We start from the raw sequence: 13,080 nt of genomic DNA, 5'->3' as shown, positions 1-13,080 counted from the left end.
TCTTTTCAACGAATGTAAAAGCTAATTTGTTGCCATTCTACCAAAAAATATAAAACATTTTTGTTTTGTTTCTTAATGTGGGAGTTTGTGCTTTTGCAAAGATTTTCAGGAGACAATTACATATTCTTTATAATCTGTGTATCTGTCTACACGGCCTGTTCCATAGATCAGTTTAATAACACAGTTTCCATTCACATCATGCATCAGCATAAATGACATCCTCATGAACAGCTTACGTAAGAGCTGTAGTCTCCCCTCCTTCCTTTGTAAATTCAGTCACGTCCAACTGGAGCTGCAGACAAACTGAATAATACATCTGTAATTCTCCAGCCAGACCTCTGTTAGTATACCACTACTTTATCTCTCTCACCCTCACTTTCTTTCCTCACAAGGATAAGAACGTGTGTGCAAGTCCTTCAGTGAGTAAAGAGAACGTTATCAACAGGTCAACTAATATGACAGGTCCAGAAACTCTGTGCCAAACATGACATTTAAATACAGCAGAATATAGACCAGCACACTGTAGACAACATGTGTGAGAGAGTTCATCTCTTACCAATCACGATGTCTGTAAAGGAAAGCAATTTCTACAATCGTAATACCATACAGAAGGTTGAATGATAAATGAGGTAGCCAAAGAACCTGAATGCCAGAAAGAGCAAGGTGCAGTGACATGCTAGGAGCAGAAAGTTTTTATTTTGTTTTTTATTTTTCTTATACATGGACTTCTCTTAACAAATTCTGCGTACTTGTACTATATGCAGGTATATTTTCTCCCCATAGCTGCATACAGCAAGTATTGAAGCAGGAAAATGAAACATGGAGGAAATGTAAAACAAAATAATGTTAGGCAGGGAGAGAAGGAAGGAAGCAATGGTAGGCTGCAAAAACCAAGACCACTGAACCACAGGCAGAAGCATAGGAAACACGGGAAGGAAGGAGAGGGAGGAGGGGTTTGCTGACTTGACAGTCTGTGGATGAGTAGATCACTCTTTAGTCATGGATATGAAACATAATCTTCACAGCCTTGTGTTGTTTTGTTTTGCTTTATTGGGCCAGTTTAAGTGGAAGCACATACTGAAATCGCCTAGTCATTGAACTCATTAGGGCAGCAGCTGCCTCCATCTATAACCCCTTTTCTTTTTGCACTTTGTTTTGGTCTGTGCATGCGCCTCAGGGTGGCAATGACCGAGTTAATGGTTTGGGGTAGGGAGGGGTGGACAGGAGCTACAGATGCTATGCTCCTCAGTCCAACATAACGGGTATGCAGGCAGACACACATACGCTCACACAAACACGCACTAAACTGGACGAGGCCCAGGGAGAGACGCCGTCCTACAAGTTCTCTGCTAGCGAATATCCCCTCAGCACTGGGTCGTCTAATATGCCCAACACGCACACTTGCACGCACGCCTTCGTGCACAAACACACACATGCAGAAGCGCACCAGATGCTCTCTAAAAATGGAACAGAAATTTTGAAAAAAAACTTCGTTTGGAGGGACAGAATATGAAGAGGGGGTGAGATGAGAGTGGCCGAAAGAAGCGAGGAGCATCAGCAAATCAAAACAAGGAGGGGTGCAAACAAACCTTCGGGTTCTGCGTTCTCTTTGTGGGCGACTTGCTTCAGTGGGCAGCAGAAGATTTCGTGACACTTAGCACGAAAGGGGGACCCTTTACTCCTTATATCCGCAGAGTGGATGGAATCCTGCCGTAACATAATGTACTCCTGGGTACCTGGGGCAGCGTCATCCTGGACTGCGGTGTGCCATAACAGAATGAACTGGGGTTAGAAACCACATAAAAACAAAAGAAAACAACAACAACAGCAAAAACACAAGCAAATAAAAAGGCATTAGCAACAGCAACAGCATTAAATAACGGTACTAAAATGCATACTGACAGGCAGAGCAGGGAGAGAGAGTACAGGAGGATAAAAGAGAATAAGAAAGAAATAGACAGGCTCAGATAAAGAACACTAAGATCACAAAAATAACTCAAATAACAGACAGACAAATAAACAACAGTGGGGGTTGTGTTATATATATCCTTAGTCTCTGAAAAGGAAAAGTGTTAAAATAACACAAAGAAAAGATAAGGGGACCAAGAACAGTTCAATGTTCAAACTCAGTGTTATGGCAGGTTTTTAGCAGGCACTGGACCAGCACTTAAATGAGGTGATTGGGGTTGGGAGAATAATATTAAGTTGTGGACAAGCCAAAGCAGGCAAACGTGCAGTCTGCTACAGTATATATGAAGCAAGCATCCCAGAATCTTAAGGCCCCTTTCTGACAACATATCCACCCCATTTATTTTGAGTAGGCAAGCAAATGCAAGGCCATGCACAACCCCCCAGATCACACTGGGTGGCCACATTTGCTTTCATGAAATCATGCTTGGGACAAGTGACATTAAGGAGAGTTTTTATAACTTGACTCTGCATGTCTCTATAGGATTTCTGGGGTCTTGTGAAGATCCTTGTGTTTCTGATTCGGTCTGGACTGGGCCTAATGCATCCGTCCTCTTTCAGGCACAATGCATGTGCTTTAATCATTGACCTATTTTCTCTCTGTTGATGGATTAGCTACAAGCAAACCAGTCCAAATAAATTGTATCTTTTTATCCTAATGGATTTCAGTGTCATGCCTCTCTCTGACACACTTATTATTAAATGAAAATGACAAAAGAGAAGGCCATTAATCCTCTGCCTCCACTGAACCACAAATAGGAGTAATACCCTGTTCATCTATGACATGTGTGACCAACATAATTATCTTCCATTTGCAGAAAAATGACATTATGAATAATTCCAAGGTTTTACATATAACTCATGACTCATTTTCCCTCACATTCAACTGATGATCTGATATTAAATCTTTTTGTATTGCATGTAAACTTCAGTCAGCCTCATCCAGAGGGCTAATCCATGAATTGATAAATACAAACTCAGATGTACAAACACGTACACAGACCCTCAGCACACATTGATGTGGATGCACTGTACTTTAACACCTAGTATGTCAAGGTACATACACACCTCACACATATCTTGAAAAAACATCTTGTACTCTTGTTTTGACTGTTTAATATTATACCTGTCATTTATTGACCTTGATATGTTGTAACCATATGGAGGAAATCCTGACAGAGCAGTGTGCAATCCACTATGACTTCCAAACTCTAAGATTAAAAAACAAACAGCATGAAAAAGTATATAAGCAGCACATGGCCTTACTTAATGTTTTTAACTAGTCTTCAAGATAACCTATAAGTTACTGAACACTGTGTTGTAGAGATGAAATGTTCTTCATCTAGTCTATGTGCTGCACACCAGCAACAAATCAACAATCCCAAACATATAGCTAGACTAAAAAAGGAAAAGGAGTCAGAGCCCTGAACGTCATAGACATCTGTGGTTACAAGAATCAACACGAGGCACCCAATGCCCTTACAGCCAAAGAAAGCTGTTGCAAGTTCTTTATGATGCTGAAGAACAACCAACCTTCCAAGTAAAAACTATGCAGGTGTACATGGACTTTACTACTTTAAAGATCATGGGTGGGTCCATAAAATATTAATTTGAGTTTATTCTCACTCACTCATTCTTTTAACTCATATTTTTATACTTTGTTTGAAGTCACTTGGAAAAGAAAAGTTAAATATAAGCTAGATTTTTTTTTAAATGTCCTAAAGCATCTTCACTTTTAGTCACTAAAATGTTTTCAGAGTGTGCTGTATTGTTATTAATGTACTCATAAATTGTTTGACTTTCCTGAACTGTTGATTATGGTGGGGTTTAATGGAAACAGTGGACTCTGTATAGGAGCAATATGTCTATCAGCAAATGGCAATCAGTGTGTGATTATAGTTCAAAAATCCAACTTAGGCAACATTATGACTATGATTAAGATTGTTGTTGTTAATGTTAATAATTATAATTGTTATTATTAAAATTATATATATATAAAAAAACACCCAGCACGCCCCTGCGGGCGGTTTATCCTTCAAGCTCGGGTCCTCTACCAGAGGCCTGGGAGCTTGAGGGTCCTGCGCAGTATCTTAGCTGTTCCCAGGACTGCGCTCTTCTGGACAGAGATCTCCGATGTTATTCCCGGGATCTGCTGGAGCCACTCGCCTAGCTTGGGAGTCACCGCACCTAGTGCTCCGATTACCACGGGGACCACCGTTACCTTCACCCTCCACATCCTCTCGAGCTCTTCTCTGAGCCCTTGGTATTTCTCCAGCTTCTCGTGTTCCTTCTTCCTGATATTGCTGTCATTCGGAACCGCTACATCGATCACTACAGCCGTCTTCTTCTGTTTGTCTACCACCACTATGTCCGGTTGGTTAGCCACCACCATTTTGTCCGTCTGTATCTGGAAGTCCCACAGGATCTTAGCTCGGTCATTCTCCACCACCCTTGGGGGCATCTCCCATTTTGACCTCGGGACTTCCAGGTTATACTCGGCACAGATGTTCCTGTACACTATGCCGGCCACTTGGTTATGGCGTTCCATGTATGCCTTGCCTGCTAGCATCTTGCACCCTGCTGTTATGTGCTGGATTGTCTCTGGGGCATCTTTACACAGCCTGCACCTGGGGTCTTGCCTGGTGTGATAGACCCCAGCCTCTATGGATCTTGTACTCAGAGCTTGTTCTTGTGCTGCCATGATTAGTGCCTCTGTGCTGTCTTTCAGTCCAGCTTTGTCCAGCCACTGGTAGGATTTCTGGATATCAGCCACCTCCTCTATCTGCCGGTGGTACATACCGTGCAGGGGCCTGTCCTTCCATGATGGTTCCTCGTTTCCCTCCTCTTTCTTGGGTTTCTGCTGCCTGAGGTATTCACTGAGCACTCGGTCAGTTGGGGCCATCTTCCCAATGTATTCTTGGATGTTCCTTGTCTCATCCTGGACTGTGGTGCTGGCACTCACCAGTCCCCGGCCCCCTTCCTTCCGCTTAGCGTACAGCCTCAGGGTGCTGGACTTGGGGTGAAACCCTCCATGCATGGTAAGGAGCTTTCTTGTCTTTATGTCAGTGGCTTCTATCTCCTCCTTTGGCCAGCCTATTACCCCAGCAGGGTACCTGATCACGGGCAGGGCGTACGTGTTGATGGCCCGGATCTTGTTCTTACCATTCAGCTGACTCCTCAGGACTTGCCTGACCCTCTGCAGGTACTTGGTGGTTGCAGCCTTTCTAGCGGCCTCTTCATGGTTCCCATTTGCCTGCGGGATCCCCAGGTACTTGTAACTGTCCTCTATGTCTGCAATGTTGCCTTCTGGTAGTTCAATCCCCTCAGTTCTGACTACCTTCCCTCTCTTTGTTACCATCCGACTACACTTCTCCAGTCCGAACGACATTCCAATGTCATTGCTGTATAGCCTGGTAGTGTGGATCAGTGAATCGATGTCTCGTTCACTCTTGGCATACAGCTTGATGTCATCCATGTACAGGAGGTGGCTGACAACTGCTCCGTTCCGTAGTCGGTATCCGTAGCCAGTTTTGTTAATGATCTCACTGAGGGGGTTCAGGCCTATGCAGAACAGCAGTGGGGACAGAGCATCTCCTTGGTAGATCCCGCACTTGATGGTGACTTGTGCTATGGGCTTGGAGTTGGCCTCTAGTGTTGTACGCCACATCCCCATTGAGTTCCTGATGAAGGCTCTTAGGGTCCCATTGATCTTGTACAATTCTAGGCATTCCAGTATCCAGCTGTGGGGCATTGAGTCATAGGCCTTCTTGTAATCAATCCAGGCAGTGCACAGGTTGGTCAGTCTGGTCTTGCAGTCTCAGCTGATTGTTCTGTCTACCAGTAGCTGGTGTTTTGCGCCTCTGGTATTCTTGCCAATTCCTTTCTGTGTCCCGCTCATGTATTGACCCATGTGCCTGTTCATCTTAGCCGATATGATGCCTGACAGGAGCTTCCATGTAGTACTGAGGCAGGTTATTGGTCGGTAGTTGGAGGGGACCGGTCCCTTCTTGGGGTCCTTGGGGATCAGGACCGTCCGGCCTTCAGTTAGCCATTCCGGGTGTCTCTCGTTAACTAGCAGCTGGTTCATTTGTGCTGCCAGACGCTCGTGGAGTGCAGTCAGCTTCTTCAGCCAGTAGGCGTGAACCATGTCGGGCCCTGGTGCTGTCCAACTCTTCATACTGGAGACCCTTTCTTGGATATCTACCACTGTGATGGTTACTGGACCCTGTTCAGGGAGGTAGCTGTGGTCTGCCCTCAGATCCTCTAGCCACTGAGCATTGCCGTTATGGGTTGCATCCTTCTCCCATATGCTCTTCCAGTATTGCTCCGTCTCCAGCCTTGGTGGTGCTGTTCTCTTATTGTTCCCTTGCCACTGAGAGTACACCTTTGCTGGTTCTGTGGAGAACAGCTGGTTTATTCTCCTGCCTTCTATCTCTCTGGTGTACCTCCTCAAGCGGCTGGCCAAGGCTGTGAGTCTTTGCTTGGCAGTTTCCAAGGCCTCAGGTATGGACAGCTTGCTGTATTTCTTAGGCACCTTATTTGTCGCACCTTGCTGCAACTCCGTTAGTTGGCTAACCTCCCTCCGTGCTACTTTGATCTTGCCCTCTAGCCTCCTTCTCCATGGAGGGTACTGCCCCTTGTCGCTGTTCAACTTGTAGCCAAGCATCTCACTGATCACTGCTGCCGTATTGTAGATCAGCTTGTTAGTGTCAGTAATCGTGGTTGTAGGTATTGCCCGTAGTGCTGCATTAACATGCAGCACTAGCAGATGATGTTAATGCATATATATATGCACTAACATCATATATATATATATATATATATATATATATATATATATATATATATATATATATATATATATATATATATATATATATAGTGCGGTGACTCTCAAGCTAGGCGAGTGGCTCCAGCAGATCCCGGGAACAACATCGGGGATCTCTGTCCAGAAGAGCGCAGTCCTGGGAACAGCTAAGATACTGCGCAGGACCCTCAAGCTCCCAGGCCTCTGGTAGAGGACCCGAGCTTGAAGGATAAACAGCCCGCAGGGGCGTGCTGGGTGTTTATATATATATATATATATATATATATATATATATATATATATATATATATATATATATATAATTGTAACAGAGGAATTATGACTTGATAATAGTTACACCAAGACTCCAATCACAGTGGAAAAAGCCAGCTTATTAGACTAAATAAACAACCTTTTAGCAAGACCAGAGTCCTAAAAAATGACCATAAACTCTAAAGTTAGTACAGAACATCCCTTGCTTGGCACAGTATGTGTCTCCTCACATATTTAATAGATAGATACGCAGAGCATATATTCAATTTTCCACACCTGGAACAATCAGTTATCACATAAATTGTGTCCTGCACAACTCAGCGGCATGTTTGCTCCTCTTTGATGCTCTCAGATAACCTTTCTCCAGTAGTTCAACTCAGCAAAAAATATATTTATATATACCGGTAACTTTTCATATAAATAAGTAGCTCAGACTGATTCAAATAGCAACACAAAACAATGCCAGAAAGGAGTCAGTCAAGAGAATATTCAAATATTCGCTCCATCTTTTAGCAGTTTTCTCCCTGTCCCATGTTTGCTTTGTATTCTTCACAAGAAAACTAAACATAGACTCTTTCGCCATTATTATAATTATTCCAAAGCTCGATAGAGTTAAGCTGTAAACCATTTACTACATATTTAATCCTTTATATAATTTTTACTAAATATACCTTTCTGAGGTCACTGCTGATGTAGAAAATGGGAACGGGTGTAAAAGACAGGGAGAAAAGACTCTTGAGAACTACAACAAATGTCTAATTACAGCCAGCAATTATTAATGAGCCAGCTAACTGTTGGCTCATTAGAGGTAATAAAAAAGAGTGACGATGGGGCTAAGAGGACGACTGCAAAGGAGGGGGTAGGCACTATGTTTTACAGCTTTCATCCTCTCCCCGGCCTTGATGAAGAACGCATATTTGGGAATGAAGGAAGCATGATGGATGATACAGCGAGGCTTGGTACCTCACTCTCCATCAGGACAGCCACTCACAGACAGAGTGAAATGTCAGCCAGGTTCGTGATAGTCCGTGATCTATAGACACCAGTGCTGCCGCACTGGACCTCCAGCAAACTGCAATAGATATTCCTGCCCCTCTGACAGGAATAAATCTAACAGTAAGGAGAAATACTTACAAATAAAGTGCAGGGCAGTGCAGGATATATCTTGCTTTGGTTAGTTGAACATCTATTTAACACCCCCTACCATTAGGTCATGTGTGCAACAGTACAGTAGATGTGCTGCGTATTTATAGTATGTAGAATAAAGTAAGTAAGGCACAATAACAATGTTGTGCTCATTTTCATATTTGGGTTTATCTATGTTACTGTGGGACAAAGGAGCAGGCTTAATATGAACAGGTATTATTGTTCACATGCTCAAACTTCCATCTGCCATGTTCAAATGAGGTTCAAGGACAACCAACTGATGTAGTGTCAGATCTAGAGAAATGGCTTTGACTTCCATAGGTGCACTGGTAATTTGCACCAGTTACTCAAGTCATGGCTTGTATCCATCACGAAGGCGACGCACATGCATCACGTGCTTGACAAATAGCATACTCACTAAATTAGAATCAAAATTAAGCACAGAAAACGGGTCTGTAGCCTGAGGTTTGTGTTTCAAAAATAGCCTGGCCTCAATGTAGTTTTACAAGAAGCAGAATCTAGCACATTGTCTTCTGGGATGCTTTTGGTTCAGCGTGGCTCAATCTCAAGAAAGAATAGTTTTATTTTGGTTGTAAGTCACCTTGCAGGCAGCAGAGAAAGTAAGTCGAGTTGAACTGGAGGTTTTCTTTGAAACGCAGAATGAGCTTGCATTTTTATTCCTGCTCTATCATGCCTCTGAACTGTCACACTCACTTTTTCTTTGTCTCTTTTTCTTTTGCTTCTTTTTTTTTTTTTACATAACCAGCAACTTTATGGAGTGGTAGTTTTAAATACCATAAGCTCATCTAATAGATAACCTTTCTAATTACTATGAATCTGATCCAGCCAGAAAAACACTAGCAGCCTTATTTTGTTTTATCTTTCTATATCTATAATAAACCCTAACCAAGGTTTCTGCATTGCTTAGCCTTCATTATGTCTAATAGCTGTTATATTTTATAGATGAATTAAACTTTTAAATTGTGGCTTTAGCGTATGGAGAAATGTAAAATATTGTGTATGTTTTCAGATAATTTGTCATGCTCCAGTAGTATTATAGTATATTAAAACTTATGTCAGAATCCAATTCCATTAGTAGAAAGAAAGCACAACTTGTAAAGGACCACAGAGCAATTACTCAAATGCAACATGATATGGCCATAGCTCCAGTCATGCTCCCCCAGCAAAAGCAATCCATTTACACCAATATGTACCATGTATAGAAGCTATGAGTCTGCCTCAAAGGGGCGGCAGACATCGTGTCCTATTTATTCATCTAGAAATGAGTAGGTGTTGAAATATTGTGTCTTTTCTCAAACAATAAGCTTCAAAACAATGTGGAAAAAACAGGAAGTCTTGGTCCACTGAACTAAGGCGCAACAGAACAAGGAATTTAAGACGTTGCCATGAGGAGAAAAAGGTATGGCCAAAGGAGGACAATGAGTAGAAGCTTCTGACCAACTCTTCTAGTATGAGCCCAATCGACTGAGTTACTTTTGGTGGCTTTAATAGGTTACTAAAAAGAAAAGCCTTTTTAAAACTGCTGTAGTAACATGCAGAACACTTGTTTCTCTTCTTCTAAAATTGCATCAGTGGTCTTAGAACATAATTTGTGACCCCTGTTGAGGTGTCTTAGCAAGTTACTGTAGGAGTTACTGTGGTAGAGCGCTATCAGAAGTTCTCATAGGATTTTCTGCTTGCAAATTAGTGAAATAAAGGTGTATTTCTGAACAGCGTGGCATTGAAAATAATAGGGTTCAGTATAACAGACTTCCAATGTAGGGATCCCTTAATAATAAGAAGTATAAAAGCTATCATTTATATTTAAAAATGTAAATATTGGTATATGTAATGATAGACAGTATAATATACATAATAGCACCATAACCAATAGCACCAATAGTTATCCCGCTGGCACTCAAACAGTGCAGTATTGCACCTACCATAATACTACCTACTACGCAAGTGAATAAGGAAGAATAAGAATAACTAGCAGGGGTTGGCAAAGTTTTTGTCAAAGAAAAAAATAATGGATATTTATGAGAAGTCTAGAAAGATCATTGTAAACCTAAGTGCTTGGTTATTCTTAACCTTACTATAAAACATGCCCTGAGAGTAATTTTTTACATGTAATTTCACCTTTTTTGACACTTTTTTTCTCACCTTTTGCTCTAATGTGCTACTTTGTATGTATGCACACAAGCATTTATAGACGCACAGATGAACATGTAAAATGTTTCATCTCCCTCCCCGTCATGCATTCAAATATTTCTGGGTTCAAACACGCACTCATGCTGAGAGAGATTAATGTTAAAGATCCATTTCACCGCAATTAACAGCTGACGAGAGCAAACTGGATCATAAAGTCTATACTACTGCCTGCTGATTAATAGGCCTTTGACTGCGGGATGACTGAAACATTGTGGGAGGTGGTTCAAGGGTAATAGGATCAACAAAGCCTGAGAGGTAAGTGACTCCAAGTAGCTTATGATATATCTCATGTCAAATCCACTTCAAAGTCACATACGATTTATACTTTCTTTTCACATCAACCCCACGCTCGCTGTAGAACATTACGAATAACGTTACACCGATCGAAAGAACATGTAGCTTGTCCATCACACTATATGGCTTGCCGGTGTTTAAAAGCATATACTTTGATGTGCAGTCATCTTCCCATGGGGATTTTAATAGGAAACATCTGTCTTTTAAGCATAAGACGATTAGCACAGTGTCAACTATCTCCTCCAAAAGCCCTTGGATTTGAAGAAATTAACCAGGCATTGACATGGTAAGAGTGGATATTAAAACATAAAATACATAAAATCTTCATAATCAATTCTGGAAAAACAGACAGTCAATCTTGTTGCAAGATTTAAAAAAATTAAAAAATAAATGTTTTGGTTACATTTTTGATGACATTAAGCTGCCTGTGAAGCTTGTAATTGATTAATTTTCTGGAAGTGGCCGATTGCAGCCTTTTTGTTTTATTAACCAGTTCAGAATGTGATATAATAAAATTACTCCTTAGCCTAAAAAAGAAATTCAAACAGTTGCTGCTTTCAAATGACATGGCAAGTTCATTAATGCACTGCAGAAGTCTGTAGCAGCTGTTTGACTGCTCTTGGCTCCAAGCGGAGCATTTGTTGCTTTTTGATGAAAAAACATGTGATATAGCTATGAATGGGTGAACAGAAAGATGCCACTCGTGTTAATGGATCGATGCACTTAATTAAAGTGGGCAATTGCTCTTCAAAAGCACACCATGTGGTGCACAGAGAGCAAAGGGAGAGAAAAATAAGTAGCATGTAAAACACTTTGGAAAAGCCATAAATGTGTCCTTGAGAGGTCCAGTGGTATTTGTGGCCTTAGATGCTCAATACAAAAAAATGAGAAATTGCTTGCTGCCAACAGAGCACTGTCATCTAGTGAGTTGGATAGAAGGAGGTAATCTCAGTGTGAGACCTGCAGCTGAGTGCAAGAGAAAGAGCGAATCCATGCTGTTGGCCCATGAAGCCAAGTATCATTGTCTGGAGCATAGTAGTTATAGATCTCCTGTAGTCAGTCGGTTTAATCTGACGAGAAAACAATAATTAAAACATTCAAAAGCTGTAAACTAGCATCAGTATTTGACATAATCAATTATTTAAACCCACTAAGTTTGTCATTTCTTGTTGTCCAATAGTATTATATAATGGCATGCAGTGCACCTGCCTTCTAGGTAGCAGTGGCAGCAGTCATCCAATAACTAACTGCACTAACTAATGTCTGAGTTCATGGTTGACTAAGTGCAAATGGCAATCTCACATTCTATATTACACATTACTATAAGTTAGTATGAGGTCATCGGGTCTTGGGTCAGTGTTAAGTAAACTCTACCTCAAACTACATAGAGGTAAAGAGCAAAGTAGACAAAGTACTGAGCGGTTCAAACACTATATCACTAAATTCAAAGTTAAAATTTGAGAAGTTGTGTAACTGGATGTGAGTACCATATAATCATATCACCACTAAGCCTTCACAGGTTGTGACAAGACTCTTTATTAATTACTGCACTGAAATAGTCCTTGAACCAAGCCTTTCCGCCAAGAACACAGTCTCTGGCAGAGCAAATATGGAGGGCAGCATCTTCCTGTGCCTTCTGCCAACCAGATCAGATCCCAGATGGGCATCAAAACCTATCGTACTTTAGTTTATTAATGCACATTTACAGCCTTCACTGTTGTTAGAGGAGGAAAGGTAGCAGAGGGAGAGGGGGCGGAGAAGGAAAGTGGAGGAGTAAAGCCATTTGCACAGTTTTAAAGAACAAGAGTACGAGGTGGAGAAGAGAAAATCAGGGTGACCTTATTAGTGTGAGTCTATTTACTGAATTTCTGCAGCAAACATGCTGAAGAGTCTTCAAGTCTTTTATGACAGATCAGTATTTTTTTAAAATAACAGCTCCAGGGATGGAAATGAGAAATGTTAGATTTAAAGTTGAAGTGGTCAAGAAAAATGCCTCTCTCCATATCGCTTTGCAGAGATTTGGAAGAGAAAGAAGTCACTGAATACTTTATAGGACCTATATTTTTTAAAGACTAAAAATATGTAAACTATGTAAATATAAAACTCAACAAACTTAGATAAATATTTTAATTTGTGTTTATTAATTTAAAAATAAAGTACTGTTAAATTATCACAGCTGTGGCAACCAAACACTTTAATTAACAAACACCTCAGACACTACAGAATTAAATGTTAAAAGAGTAGTGAAACACACTTGTTTTACAGGGTTTTTTGTTTGGTTTTTGTTGGGGGGGTTTTCCAGCCAAGTGTTGTTCACTCTGCAAAAGTGAACATTACAAAAAAATTACAGAAAATGTGTTTTTGTTAACCTCATTGTGTTG

The 13,080-nt window shown here is 41.1% G+C and overlaps 1 protein-coding gene across 2 annotated transcripts in view; it reads right to left on the bottom strand.

Annotated features, from left to right (window-relative positions):
- Positions 1–13,080, bottom strand: part of fgf13a (fibroblast growth factor 13a) — a 100,897-nt gene that overhangs the window by 46,556 nt on the left and 41,261 nt on the right. For both annotated transcript variants that reach the window (XM_085363252.1, XM_085363249.1), the window contains exon 3: positions 1,590–1,757. In XM_085363252.1, the coding sequence (XP_085219378.1) occupies positions 1,590–1,757 (168 nt within the window). The remainder of the gene's footprint in view (positions 1–1,589; positions 1,758–13,080) is intronic.

This window comes from Diplotaxodon limnothrissa, linkage group LG2, assembly GCF_057381915.1.
Source record: "Diplotaxodon limnothrissa isolate DT_005_m linkage group LG2, D_limnothrissa_male_GT1.1, whole genome shotgun sequence".
In the NCBI taxonomy this organism is placed as follows: Eukaryota; Metazoa; Chordata; class Actinopteri; order Cichliformes; family Cichlidae; genus Diplotaxodon; species Diplotaxodon limnothrissa.
This window is presented reverse-complemented; position numbering and strand designations above follow the sequence as displayed.